The sequence below is a fragment of the Haliotis rubra genome, unplaced genomic scaffold (genome assembly GCF_003918875.1).
Source record: "Haliotis rubra isolate DU_JTF1 unplaced genomic scaffold, ASM391887v1 Scf1446, whole genome shotgun sequence".
NCBI classification, from domain to species: Eukaryota; Metazoa; Mollusca; class Gastropoda; order Lepetellida; family Haliotidae; genus Haliotis; species Haliotis rubra.
The window spans coordinates 32,046-47,687 of NW_025765388.1; the positions used below are offsets into that span (position 1 = coordinate 32,046).

General features: G+C 40.2%; 1 protein-coding gene across 3 annotated transcripts; it reads left to right on the plus strand.

Moving 5' to 3' along the window:
• Positions 1–275: 275 nt before the first annotated feature.
• LOC124269389 lies at positions 276–14,284 on the plus strand. 3 transcript variants are annotated; one of them, XM_046704404.1, is made up of 3 exons: positions 276–838; positions 13,281–13,419; positions 13,976–14,284. In XM_046704404.1, exons 1-2 carry the CDS (start codon positions 286–288, stop codon positions 13,412–13,414), a joined length of 687 nt encoding a protein of 228 aa, XP_046560360.1. In that variant the 5' UTR covers positions 276–285; the 3' UTR covers positions 13,415–13,419; positions 13,976–14,284. The 3 variants fall into 3 exon arrangements, 2 of the variants coding, with proteins under 2 accessions (XP_046560360.1, XP_046560361.1); XM_046704405.1 differs by lacking the exons at positions 13,281–13,419; positions 13,976–14,284 and adding exons at positions 1,882–2,020; positions 3,013–3,291; XR_006896502.1 differs by lacking the exon at positions 276–838 and adding an exon at positions 12,495–12,724.
• The last annotated feature ends 1,358 nt before the right edge of the window (positions 14,285–15,642 follow it).

A 15,642-nucleotide genomic window follows, 5' to 3' on the forward strand; every position in this document is an offset into this window, starting at 1 on the left:
TATTGTGACAATGAAAAACACTTCTTACCTTGACAAAATTCATCTGTTTACGTCAACGCATTTTTAAAATCAGATCTAACTGTTTTTATATCATATACACATCCAGAAAAAGCATATCATTCTGTAAAGTAATCTGAGTTTGTGCCCAATCACCGCCTACTTCTAACAAATTATTGTTCACCTTCACTTGTATCGGTGGCGGCCATAAAACAGATTTATTGCAGCAGAGAACTATATAAGAGATCGTCGACTGAAGCACATCACCACTTGTTCCAGACATCCAAGATGGCATCTCTCGTGGTTGTTCTCCTGCTATTCGCGAGCTCAGTCCAACTGTCCTCCTCGAAACAGGTCCCTGAGGACTCGGTCCAAGAGCTATACGAGGTAGCCAGCAGCTATTCGGAGTGCACCAACATCAACCGGAGAACACTGCGATATGCCAGAGGCATCGTTTTGGTTGTGAGAAGCGCATGCAGGAAGGATGAGGACAGTTTCCGGGCGGCCTTGAACAAACTCCAATGTTCTGACATAACGAGTGCCGTCTCTCGATACTGTAGTCGAAGATACACCAGGTCTTGGGCAATCAATTTGGTGTGTCGGTTTGTCAGGAAAGTCAATGAGCGCTGTGAAGAAAGCGATGACAGTTTGTGTCAACACGCAATAACAACTACACCTGAGCCACCGACAACGACAGCAGAGGTACCTACAACTGACCCGCCTACAACCCCACCAACACCACCAACCACAACCGAAGTTCCTACACCTAACCCACCTACAACCCAACCGACCACCACTTTGTCAGGACCAGTCCTGCCAGAAATTGCGGATAAAACATTCTGTAAGTATTTTTGTCTGTTTGCTACACTTGAAGATTATGTTTAATGCATTCTCTAACACGTCCGGCGTACATGTTGTAAAGGCGGGTAAATAGTCTCAAATCCGCCATTTTTTTATGACGTAATCACACAAGTGTGTGACCTTTGTGTGACCTAATCGATTTAGACAGTGAGTTATGTACCTTTAACCCCCACCCTCCTTTGGGTTGAGTCCCCTTCCGGCCCAGGTGTGTGTCACCGTTAGGTTGTCCTTTGTGGTCTTCATAACCCAGATGAGGGCAAGTACGCTGATAATACCTGAAGGGACTCCCGAGATCGTTATGTAGCCTCACCCATTCTGAAGGTTATTGTTTTAAATATTGTCTTTGATTTGTATGGACTTTGTATTGTATATTGCTTTTTATATCTGTATAAATAGCATGATGCATGTGAATCATGTTCAGTTGTGTTTGAGATGGCAATTTGGGAAGAGTACTTGAATAGGAACTATTATAATCCCAAACATCCTGGTAGTTATGCTGGACCCAAGAAGTTATACCAAGCTCTGAAAGCGGAGGGTCAGTTTATAATTGGATTACATAGAATTGAGAAATGGTTGACAAGTCAAGACACCTATACCATGACTCATCAAGTTAGGAGAACGTTTCCAAGAAATGAGAATGTGGTCGAAGGTCTTGATAGGCACTGGCAATCAGATCTCATGGATATGGTTTCACTGGCAAAGTACAACGATAATGTGAAGTATTTATTAGTCATCATAGATCCATTTTCGCGTTATTTGAGGGTACTTCCGCTGATGTCAACTAAAGGTCAAGAAGTGGTGAAAGAATTGATAGGTCAAAATGGCGGATTTGAGACTATTTACTCGCCTATACAACACGTACAGCTGATTTGCATGAATTTATTGTAGGATAACGTTATGTCATTCTGATTTCGGCTATTATCCAAATTATGTAGCATTGGAGACTGGTATGTGTTGCTCCTGTGAAAGGTTACAAAAAGCATTGTCAAACGGTGATGTACTATTTTCCATATGAATTCACAGTAACTGCTTGCCCACAAGAATGTGTCCGCAACGATCTGGTCGGTTCGCTGTGTACTGGAGCAACGCTTTCCGACGAATGTAACAACCTTCAACCTCCGGCGACTGACGGCTCGTACACCTGCTGTTTGGGTTAACAACGGTAAGCCTTAGAATGGCATAATTACATAATTCGAAGTTATCAAACAAAATCCGTCATAAATCGACTGGAACATGTTCATGCGTCAAAACATTACCGAGAAAATATGTATCAGATCCAACAATCAGACGACTGAAATGGTGTCATGTAGAACCAATTATAAAGTATATATAGTTTTGTCACTCTACTTAACTGTTGATACCCACATAGAGAAGTTTTCATTTTGTTCATACGCCAAGGCAATATATGCCTCAATTTGTTTGTGGCTAGGAAGAGTTGTTTTGCTCACCATTTCTAGTTCAATATTCAAATACGGATAGTGAACATTGCTGATTGGGATAATCTAGTCAGTTTACGGATAATTTTAAGTTTGGATAAATTGTGAAAAAACGTTTTTCTTGAAAACCTTTGTAGTTTATACAATACACAATGTCAGCGGGTGGTCATGCTCGCTGACTTGGTTGACACATGTCATCGCATCCTAATTGCGTAAATCGATGCTCGTGCTGTTGATCACTGGATTTCCTGATCCACACTCGATTATTTACAGACCGCTGCCATACAGCCGGAATATTACTGCGTGCTGTGAAAACTGAAGTCACTCAATCACTTCATAAAGATTTTACATTGCCTTGATTGTCTCCAATTTGTGGAATAATTCCGGTTTCTTTCGTGCCTGTTCAAATACATGTGCGGTAATGTATGTCTCTGATGATACAGATTTTGGGTAGGCTTACTAAGAAAATGAGTGATTGGGTTTGGTTTTCGGCCATTTTAGCAATATTCCAGCAATATCACGGCGGAGACACCAGAAATGGTCTTCACACATTGTACCCATGTAGGAAATCGAAGCCAGGTCTTTGGTGTGACGAGCGAACCCATCGCCCCAGAGTTACTAAGACGTTCACTCTATTTTTTTTGAAGATGATGAATATGTTTGTAGTCAGCAAAACCTTGAAGTGAGTATACAACTTAATTAGGTTTCTATATTTCAGTGAGCCCTTCACATGTCAACCGAACGCTGAACTCCATCCGAATTTGAAAAGTAAAACAGGATCTTCTTATTGAGGAGAGTCTTGTCCGTATGCAGACTGATTGTGGACATCAATTGCCAGCAGTGAAGTCCAGCCTGTGCTGCAACAGCACTGTCAGCATTGGCAGAAGCCATGGTAATTATCACAGCATCGTTGCAGCAAATATCATTGTACATCTCGACACGAACTCTTCTCCTTCGCCAGCCTTCCAAAATGAAAATAAAACTGGTAATGCAGCAATATGTTTTCTGTTTTCACTTCATGTTATATAGTGCCCAGTTTACAAAACAGCAAACCAAGATAGCCTTACACTTTGTACATCTTTGAGCAGGACTCATCTGGATATAAATCTCTATATATTATCTGTGACTCCAACATGCTGTTAATTTTCACATGTCATTGAAGCCGTTTAGTCATGGGAAACTAGACAATAAATTGTGATTAATTAGCAATTCTGATAGTGATTTAATGTCATCATGTATAAACTAAGAAATATCTCCTCTTCTATCGAAATACGACTGCCATAAGGGCTATTCTTGTTTTAACGTTATGGCACTGTTTTCCTACTGGTGACAAAAGTCCTATTGCAGTTAATGAGCAGTTACGTGATGGAATCAATACCAGCTGGGCGGTTTCAAATGATGCCAAAGATCGTTCGATGATACGCCTGGAATCATTTGTAAATTTTCGAAATATTTACAATTTTGGAATTTGAACAAGAGCAGAAACAAAATCATGTTGTGATTAATACTGTTACGGTAAATTTCTACCCGAGGGCGTCTGACCAGTACGGTATATCACATTCCGCATCTCTAGTGTGTAACAAAGTGATCTGTTATCACTTCTCACGCTGAAGCTTAATTACGTCAGAGTTGAAAGGCTTTAGGACATGAGTATGATGTAGATTATGTTTTTGCTAATGCACACCTCATACAGCAGCTTGTATATCAGTGGAGTGGCAATGTAATATGGGATTTAATCCGGACTAATATATTACAAAATGCAAAGAGATACAAATGTGGACAGAGACAGAGAGAGACAGACGAAGAATACAGAGATGGGGAGGGAGAGAGAGAGGAGGAGGCAGTCACCTTGCATCTTCCATTTCAAGACCTATCCAAACTTCGATCCATAGGACACCCACCTTAACTACAACGGGAGCTTATGTTAGCAAGGGTTGGTTATGCGGGATTGCATGCGACCTTCGAATCCGGTTTTGAGACGATATACACCTAAGGCTTTGAAGGAGGGTTTGGGTGTTTTAGTGAGCTTCCGAGTGTTTGTAGTGTTAGGTGTGTGTTTGTGTCCAGTGAATTCTGCAGCACTATTAGGGGGCATCGTGGGCGAGCTGTCTAAGGCGCCGCGCGAGAAAGTGAAAAGTGCTTGGACCCATCCCCACTTGTACAACCCTGTGCACTTAAAAGAACCCACTCATCCGATGATAACACGTATTGACACCTAGTTACGGGTATAGTAACGTGCAGTATCATTGGACGAAATAGTGTGACTATGTGTCCCAGTTCACCCAGCTGCACATGGGTAGCTTGTGAGGATGAGGCTGTGTGATAACTCGCTGAATATCCACCAGGGAGCTGAGCTGGTTAAAAAAAGAATCAAGGGAACACTCCAGCGCCTTGGGCATGTACTAGTTGCATAGATATGTGAGCTTTTTAAATATCATATAATAATATTCTGTTTTGTGGGTCGCATGTGCGTTGTGTAGGACGCGTTCACGCGTTCCTTTTTTTGTTGCAGTGTGTGCATCTGTCTGTTTGGTGTTGTCTTTTGTTGTTGTTGTTGTTGTTCTCGGTTTGTTTGTTGTTGTTTTGTTTTGTTTGTTGTTGTTGTTTGTTTGGTTTTGGGTTTTTTTGGGGGGTATGCGAATTTTGTTTGATGTGACTGTTTGTAATTTGGTTATCGCCCTGTCAATATTTTTAGATTTATGGTAGTTTTTTGTAATTTTATTGTAGTTGGATGGTTTTAGGGATAGATTTTCTTGTTTGGAAATTGGTATTTTACTTTCCCACTTTTGGAAGGCTGTTTGTTTCAATCAGTTTTGATTTCTTTCTTAAATGATGGTATGTTTAAGTTACGTCTGGGAGTTTGTTTGGCATGTTTGTTGCAAAACACACCAGCGCGGTCAAGGATCCACACGAACTCGACCTTTTCGCCTTAGGCGTGTAGACCCTGAGTTGTCTTTTGCATTTCGTTTATTAGTACTGTTTATGGCAGTTTTAGGTGTTTTTGTTTTTTATTGCTTGGAGACCGCTGAGTGAATCTGTAAGAATTCAAATGTTATTGTGTTGTTTGGGCACATGGAGTGCTCTCGGTATGTCGTGAAAATTGATAGGCTGTGTGGAGTCTGTATAATTTAGTAGTCTAGAGGGTTGTGATGAGTAGGGTGCGTGACCCAAGTCAAAAGATCCAACTGTGTAAATGTGGCACCGATTTGGCCAGTGTTCATGTATGTGAGCTAATGGTTTGTCTGTTTTTTGTTTGTTGATTTATTTCGGAAGATGATAAACTGGGAAACAGTTAGCTTTATAAGTACATGTGAAATAAAAACAGTCATCAGACGACAGCAATGGAATGCAGTAGTTGATTAGCGCTAAATTTGTAAGGGGATGGACAAATGGAAGTCAGGGATTATTAATCCAGGCATCGGTAATGAGATAACAATGGTGGCATATAACAAGGGAGCCAGCAGTGAATGGAGCTGATCGGAAATGACAATAAGCAAATATTAGCCAGAGGTTAATCCAGGGTCAATTGATGACATTGTATTGATGCAATAAAATACCCACGTGATGTGATACGAAAAAGACAATCCCACCACTTTTGTCAAATTGCAATAGGAGAGTCGCCTTCAATGTCCTGATGCAGTAGGACAGCTACCTAACAAATGGCCTGATACAGCATTACAGTCACCTAACAAATGACCTGATACAGTAGTACAGTCACCTAACAAATGGCCTGATACAGTAGTACAGTCACGTAAAAAATGACCTGATACAGTATTACACTCACCTAACAAATGACCTGATACAGTATTACACTCACCTAACAAATGACCTGATACAGTATTGCAGTCACCTAACAAATGACCTGATACAGTATTACAGTCACCTAACAAATGACCTGATACAGTATTAAAATCACCTAACAAATGACCTGATACAGTATTGATATTCGTTAACTGAGTTCAAATGGGTTTTTTAATATATTGTGACAGCATCTTTTGTTATTCAGTGTGTTTATAACATGCTAATTGCATATCAATGTTGGAAGTGCCTCTTTAGCGTCACGGGCTGGTAAAATTATATAACATAATAATATAATAAATGTGAACTTATAATGCGCCTTTTCCATGCACAAGGCCCATGCTCAAAGCGCTAACAAAGTGAGTGGATAATAATACATATATACAATAAGGGACTAGTTGCTAGTCATAATGCAGTGAAAACAGATGAGTCTTGAGAAGTCGTTTGAAGGAATAAAAGTCAACTGCTGATTTAATGGTGATAGGGAGAGAGTTCCAGAGTAGAGGGGCAGAGCAGACAAAGGATTTCCTTCCAAAAGTTTGCAGTTTGAACCGAGGCACAGAGAGTAGGTTCAATAAATAATAATATTTATCCTTTTTGATAAAGCCAATGAATTTATTTATAATGGACATTAATATTTCCGTTTCATTATTATCCACATTTCTGTTTTCATATATCATGCAACGTATGCCTATATCTGTTGAAGATTAAAACAGGTATCAGAAAATATTACAGACAGATCGAAACAACTCCACTGTTTACCGACAGCAAACTCACACTCAGTTTGTGGGGTACACAAACTGGATATCAAAATGAACAAAGTAAATCTCCTGTTTTATTACGACGTAGTGCAGACACGAGGGGTCAGGTACTCACGTACTCAGGCTGCACTGACTATTTTTTAAGATCTGTTCATGTACATGCCAGCAGGTTTCCCTAAAGCGATAGACGTCCAAGAACTGTCTTCAACAAGCTCCAGCGGCGTGATGGAAATGAAATAATATTCAAAGAGGCGTTAATTAAACGCAGTTGTGTACAATCCTGTGAAAATAAAGTGCACGTTAGACATACACATTTATAGGCTGAAGATGTATGCTGGCGGTGTTCAGTTGATGAAGACAGTGCCTGACATGAGCACATTCCCAGTAAGGTAACAAAGCTATTACACTTGGTGGACGTTATGCCATTGACATTGTGCTCGCTTAGTGATACTTCTTGATGACTGTATGCCAGAATCCTGAAAATGACCTTGCCTGTAAACACCATACAACCATAGTTGTCATCAATATAAACATGAGTCAATTCTTTGACATGTTTTCTTCTCTGAATAAACAACACTTTATCGTTCCTTTAACGTTTTAATGTGTCATTCACTTATTTCTTGATGGTCAATTTTTCCGGATAGTACGTTGAATTGAAATTTGGTTAAGATAGTACTATTATGCAAAATATGGGGTGTTGCGATACTTTGTCCCATGTGTATGTCCGTGTGCAGTTATGAGTCAGGACGGTATATATGTGTAGATGTATCTGCCTGTTAGATCTAAATGTGTATGTGCTAGGAAAGCATATAAGTGTAGATGTATGTATCTGGATGATCTAGATGTGTATGTGCTAGGAAAGTTTATATGTGTAGATGTATCTGCCTGTTAGATCTAAATGTGTATGTGCTAGGAAAGTATATATGTGCAGATGTATGTATCTGGATGATCTAAATGTGTATGTGTTAGGAAAGTATATATGTGTAGATGTATCTATCTGGATGATCTAGATGTGTATGTGCTAGGAAAGTTTATATGTGTAGACGTATCTATCTTGATGATCTAAATGTGTATGTGTTAAGAAAGTTTATATTTGTAGATGTATCTGCCTGTTAGATCTAAATGTGTATGTGCTAGAAAAGTATATATGTGTAGATGTACGTATCTGGATGATCTAAATGTGTATGTGTTAGGAAAGTATATGTTTGTAGATGTATCTATCTGGATGATCTAGACGTGTATGTGCTAGGATAATTATTAATGTATATATGCATGTGTAGATGTATCTATCTGGATGATCTTAATGTATATGTGTGAGGAAAGTATGTATGTGTAGACGTATGTAGAACTATCTATCATGATTATCTATCTATCATGATTATCTAAATATGTATGTGTTAGGAAAGTATATGTGTGTAGATGTATCTATCTGGATGATCTAAATCTGTAAGTGTTAGGAAAGTATATATGTGTAGATGTATCTATCTGGATGATCTAAATCTGTATGTGTTAGGAAAGTTTATATGTGTAAATGGTTGTATCTGGATGATCTAGACGTGTATGTGTAAGGAAAGTATATATGTGTAGATGTATCTGCCTGGATGATCTAAATCTGTATGTGCTAGGAAAGTATATATGTGTAGATGTATGTATCTGGATGATCTAAATGTGTATGTGTTAGGAAAGTATAAGTTTGTAGATGTATCTATCTGGATGATCTAGACGTGTATGTGCTAGGATAATTATTAATGTATATATGCATGTGTAGATGTATCTATCTGGATGATCTAAATGTATATGTGTGAGGAAAGTATGTATGTGTAGACGTATGTAGATCTATCTATCATGATTATCTAAATATGTATGTGTTAGGAAAGTATATATGTGTAGATGTATCTATCTGGATGATCTAAATCTGTATGTGTTAGGAAAGTATATATGTGTAGATGTATCTATCTGGATGATCTAGACGTGTATGTGTAAGGAAAGTATATATGTGTAGATGTATCTGCCTGGATGATCTAAATGTGTATGTGCTAGGAAAGTATATATGTGTAGATGTATGTATCTGGATGATCTAGATGTGTATGTGCTAGGAAAGTTTATATGTGTAGATGTATCTGCCTGTTAGATCTAAATGTGTATGTGCTAGGAAAGTATATATGTGTAGATGTATGTATCTGGATGATCTAAATGTGTATGTGTTAGGAAAGTTTATATGTGTAGATGGCTGTATCTGGATGATCTAAATGTGTATGTGTTAGGAAAATATATATGTGTTGATGTATGTATCTGGACGGTATATACGTCCACATGTATATCTGTGAATGTACGTATCACGACAGTTTATAAGTCTACATGTATGCATGTATATCAATGTCGTTTACATGTGTACCTGTGTGTATCAGGGCGATATACATTTTTTCACAAATATTTCGGGAAGGTTTATTTATGTACCGATATGCACAAGGGAAGTATATATACTGTAAGCCATTAAGAACGCCATTGGTATTTGTTGTCCTGAAACTTACAAAAGTTCTGTTGAAGATTTGTTCCTGCGATACAGAGGATGTAGGGATAACAGGCTGTTATTCTGGCCCATTTCGAGTTCGAGTTCCGGAGCATTCCTCTCACATGAACTTTGATACTTAAAACTGAACCTTTGACATTTCTCGTAAACACAACCACATTCATGAAACACGTTGTGCACATGCATTACCTGCACCCAGGCCCTGTAAAAGCACAAGGAATTGTGGAACTCAATCACTTTGAGAAAATGCCACACTTGACACAAGACGAAAGGAATCAGGTTATGGGTATGGTCAGCCACGGTGCTTCAGATGTGATGATTGCCAGGCACTGTAATGTGCATCCATCCACTGTAAGTCGACTCAGACAACGTTTTCGGGCTACCGGAAGTGTTGATGATCGTCCGCGACCTGGTGCAGCACCTGTGATAACAGCTCGACAAAACCGCAATATCCGAGTTTCACACTTGCGAAATCGGTTCCAAACAGCTGATGATTAGGCAAGGAGGACAATTTGGACAAGTCAACGTCATTTCAGCGCCCAAAAGGTGCAAGGACGCCTTGCTGCCTTCAACATCCGGTGTCGTCACCCGTACCGTGGTCCAACCTTATTGCATCGCCACAGACTTGCCAGACAGCGATGGGCAGCAAATGGGGCCAATCGTGGCAACAGGACATGGCCAGATGTCATTTTTCAGATGAATCCAGGTTTAAGTTATCCTGTGCAGAGAGAAGAGTTATCCTGTGCAGAGGAGAAAGACTTGCGTCAAACTGTGTCCTTGAACATGATCGTTTTGGAGGGGGTGGTGTCATAATCAGACCACAGACCATAAGAGGCTGCAGACCATCCAACAGCTGTTCCTGAGAAATGTGTGTCTTTCAATGCCCCAAAGACTGCGAGCATGTCTTGCAGCGCACGGTGGATACACACGATATTGACTGCAAGTGACCCCTCCTTTGCGTGATGTCCTTGTTGCGTCACTGATGTTGTTGTGGACTGGACATTTTCAGATGAAATTATTCACAGATGTTCACTTAAAACATATCTGCCAGTTAGGTTTATATATGTTGAAATTAGTGTGAGTAAAGAAAGTATGAATGTCAAATTGCATTTTTAATGGCTTTCAGTATATGTTTACGCATTTGTACCAGGACGGTACATATTTTTATCTGTATATATCAGGATATGTATATGTATGTATGTGCCAGGACGGTGTACGGTTGTGCAACGAAATGCCATCTTCATGCAAAAATTAAAGTAACATGATTTGTGGTGTTTTCATTAATGACTGCTGACAGGATAATATTGAAATCTGTATCGTGACACGCCCTTGAACAGATGTGGTGTCAGTATCGTGTGGTTCCACCATCGTTCATGCAGGCTTGAAAACGACGACGCATAGGCGACACTAAGCGATTAAAGAAAGATTGGGGAATGTTGTTCTATGTCTGAACCACTATGTCTGAGCCACTGCTGACAGGATAATATTGAAATCTGTATGATTTGACACTATGCATCGTGACACGCCCTTGAACAGATGTGGTGTCAATATCGTGTGGTTCCACCACCGTTCATGCAGGCTTGACAACGACGACGCACAGGCGACACTAAGCGATTAAAGAAAGATTGGGAAACGTTGTTCTATGTCTGAACAAACGCTTGTCCAAATTCAGCTAACGGCAATTGCTGATTCTGGGCTTGACGTAAAGGTCCCTCCATATCTTCCAAACCGTGCACTAACAGGCATTATCTTGCTGAAACGTGAAGTCTCTGTCCTCGAATGAACGTGGACATTTCACTATATTCCATTCCTTGTTCAAATGGTCAAAGGGAATCAAAGTTCACCTTATATATACAATGTGTGCACGACAAGTACAAATCATAGTCAAGGCGAAACCATGCACACACATAATGTGTAACGTATCTATGTCCTGATTTCATAGAATTCATCTCACAAGAACAGATAAGAATATGAATATATACAACTTCTGTCTCAGTGTCAAGTATTTTTCAATTTCTCTCCGCTCACTCATGTTTCCATTACGTGTGAACATATCTATGGAAAGGTCGGAAGTCCTATTTACAACGCTTGTCACTGAAAAGAACTACATTCTCGGTAACTGAAGCTTGATCATAACAAGCAATTGTTAAACATCTATTGAATCCATGTTCGTGCGTGACTGGAGCAATGGCCGGAACAGGCGTTTTCAAAGTGTTTTTAATCAGTGCCTGTAAAAGATATACGATATGGTTCAAGAAATAGTTCAACAATGGCAGGCAAAGACAGTTTCATACATATCTCACACATTTGTAACAAAAGAACAAACACTTTTGTCTAAATAAGATATTAACCAGTGACGTCAATTCATGACTACACACGTTTAAACACCTTTACCACCTATTGTGATCAAGAGAAAGTGACCATATGCTTGAGTGAGGTGATCGAAGTTCGTGCCCAATTACTGCCAACGTCTGACAAGTTATTGTTCACCTTCACATGTAACGTGGCGACAGTAAGATAGATCTATTGCAGGCCAGGCCTATATAAGAGACAGTTGATTGAAGCACATCACCACTTGTTCCAGACATCCAAGATGGCATCTCTCGTGGTTGTTTTCCTGCTATTGGCGTGCTCAGTCCAACTGTCCTCCTCGAAACAGGTCCCTGAGGATTCGGTCCAAGAGCTATACGGCGTCGCCAGCAGCTATTCAGAGTGCACCAACATCTACTGGAGAAGACTGCGATATGCCAGAGGCATCGTTTTGGTTGTGAGAAGCGCATGCAGGAAGGACGGGGACAGTTTCCGGGCGGCCTTGAACAACCTCCAATGTTCTGACATAACGAGTGCCGTCTCTCGATACTGTAGTCGAAGATACATCAGGTTTTGGGCTACCAATTTGGTGTGTCGGTTTGCCAGGAAAGTCAATGAGTGCTGTGAAGAAAGCGATGACAGAAGCCCTTCGTGTAAACTCGCAATGTCTCGAATGCCACGACGATGGGCTAGTTTAACGTGTGAACGGTACGAAAGCTATTGCAAAAGCTCCCGGCTCAGTTATTACACAAGATTTCTGTGCCGACTGACCGAACAATTCTATTCTCAATGCTGTGGAGATAGCCCAATGACAGAGCCAACAACAACTACACCTGAACCAACGTCAGTGACAACTGAACTGCCTACAGCACCACCAACCACAACCGAAGTTCCAATGACAGAGCCAACAACAACTACACCCGAACCAACGACAACGACAACAGAGGTCCCCACAACTGAGCCGCCTACAACCCAACCCACCACGACTCCCTCAGGACCATCCCTGCCAGAAGTGGCGGATAAAACATTCTGTAAGTATTTTTCTCTGTTTACTCCATTGTATAATAATTTTCATGGCTCAGTGCAAAAGACAGGACTCAACACAAAAAGTACTAGAATCTGTACTTTACTAAGAAAGTGTAATCCCAAATATAACATATGTTGCATTTGACCACTTTCTAAAATGGCATTGTGTACTTCATAGCTTTCGGCCGTGGTAGCCGTGCCAATTAACACTTATCAGAGAGGTACACAAAGTCCGCAGTCTAGACTACCAGATGTCCGACTTCCATTTTGTAGCTGAGGTCTAGGCGTCTGACTTTGTGTGCTGACGATTAGGTGCCTGACTCTGAGAGTGTGGGCTCGAATCCCGGATGGGACTCAACCCAAAAAGTACTAGAATCTGAACTTTACTAAGAAAGTGCAATCCCAAATATAACATATGTTGCATTTGACCACTTTCTAAAATGTCATTGTGTATTTGATTATCCAACTTATGTAGTTGGACACTGGTATGTGTTGCTCCTGTGAAAGGTAAAAAGATGTATTGTCAACCGGTGCTGTACTATTTCCCATGTGAATTCGCAGTAACCGCTTGCCCGCAAGAATGTGTCCACAACGATCTGGTCGGTTCGCGGTGTACTGGAGCAACGCTTTCCGAGGAATGTAACAACCTTCAACCTCCGGCGACTGACGGCTCGTACACCTGCTGTTCGGGTTAACAACGGTAAGCCTTATATTGGCATGTTTGTGGGGTTTACACAATTCGAAGTTATCAAACAAAGTCATAAATCGACTAGAACATGTTCATGCTTCAAAACATTACTTAGAAAATATGTATCAGTTACAACAATCAGACGACTGAAATGATGTCATGTATAACAACCAATTATAAAGTATACATACCATTATCACTCTACTTAACTGTTGATCCCAACATAGAGTAGTGTCCATTTGTATTTGTTCAGACGCGAAGGCCATATCTGTAGTATATACCCACCGATCCAGATTTACTAAGAAGTTCAATCTGTTTTGAAAATAATGAAAATGTTTGTAGTCAGCAATATTAGCAATATTCCAGCAACATCACGGCGGATACACTAGAAATGGTCTTCACACATTACACCCATGTGGGAAATCGGACCCGGGTCTTCAGCATGATGAGCAAACCCGCCGCCCCAGATTTACTAAGACCTTCAATCTATTTTGAAGATAATGAATATGTTTGTATTCAGCAAAATCTTGAAGTGTCGATACATCTCAGTTGGGTTTCTTTATTTCAGTGAACGCCTCCACATTTCAACCGAACGCTAAACTCCATCCGATTTCTATTTTCAATATTCAACAAAAGCTTTCGAAAAGTAAACAGGATCTTCTTATTGAAGAGAGTCTTGTCCGTATGCAGACTGATTGTGGACATCAACTGCCAGCAGTGAAGTCCAGCCTGTGCTGCAACAGCACTGTCAGCATTGGCAGAAGCCATCGAAATTATCACGGCATCGTTGCAGGCAAATATCATTGTACATCTCGACACGAACTCTTCTCCTTCGCCAACCTTCCAAAATGAAAATAAAACTGGTAATGCAGCAATATGTTTTCTGTCTTCACTTCATGTTATATAGTGCCCAGCTTACAAAACAGCAAACCAAGATGGCCTTACTTTGTACATCTGTGATTCCAACAGGTTGTTAAGTTTCACATGTCATTGAGGGCGTTTAGTCATAGGAGACAAGATAATACATTGTGATTAATCAGCAATTCTTCTAGTGATTTATTAATAATAATAGTCCACTTATATGGTGCTGATATCCAGGCACAATGCCTGCTCACAGTGCTAGATACATCACTATCCCCGGTCATAGGACACTATGTTTAACTGCTTCTTGTAGTATAAGTGGGGTGGCAATATGACATGGGTTTTAATCCGGACTAATATATTACAAAATGCAGAAAGAAAGAAACGGGGACAGAGACAGAGAGAGAGGCGGAGAAGAAGACAGAGAGAGGGCATGAAAGAGAGAGAGAAGGGGAGTGCGTTTTCGTTTATTAATTTATGGCACTTTAGGTGTTTTTGCTTTCTAGCGCTTGGAGCCCGCTGAGTGAGTCAATAAGAATCAATATGTTCTTGTGTTGTTTGACGTGCAGGTCATGGAGTGTTGTTACTATGTCGTGAGACTTGATTAGCTGTGTGGAGTCTGTAAGATTTGTTTGTCTAGAGGGTTGTGATGTGTGTGGGCGTGACCCGAGTCAAAGGATCCATCTGTGTAAATGTGGCACCACTTTGGTCAGTGTTCATGTATGTAATCTAATGCTGTGTTTATATATATTAGTTATAGAAGTACATGTGAAATATAGACTGTTATAAGATGACGGCAAAGGAAGCCAGTAGTTAATTAGCCCTACAAGTGTAAAGGGACGGACAAATGGAAGTCAGGGATTATTAATCAAGGCATCAGTGATGAGATAACAATGGTGACATTTAAGAAGGAGCCAGTAGTTAATGGAGCTGATGGGAAATGACAATAAACAAATATTAGCCAGTAATTAATCCAGGCTTAATTGTATTGTATTAATGATGCAATAAAAGACCCACGTGAAATGATACGATAAGACATTCCCTCCACATTTGTCAAACTACATTAGGACAGTCGCCTTTAATTTCCTGATACAGTAGGATAGTCACCTAACAAAAGACCTGATACAATATTACACTCACCTCACAAATGACCTGATACAGTGGGACAGTATCTTAACAAATGACCGGATACAGTAGGAGAGACCTAACAAATGCCCTGTAACAGCAGGATAGTCACCTAACATATGACCTGATACAATATTACACTCACCTCACAAATGACCTGATACAATATTACACTCACCTCACAAATGACCTGATACAATATTACAGTCACCTCATAAATGACCTGATACAGTGGGACAGTATCTTAAC

Excerpts from the sequence above, each read along its gene's own strand:
- LOC124269389 (XM_046704404.1), top strand. The coding sequence starts at position 286 with ATGGCATCTCTCGTGGTTGTTCTCCTGCTATTCGCGAGCTCAGTCCAA. Across the intron at positions 839-13,280 it reads AATTGCGGATAAAACATTCT|TAACCGCTTGCCCGCAAGAA; the intron begins GTAAGTATTTTT and ends GTGAATTCGCAG.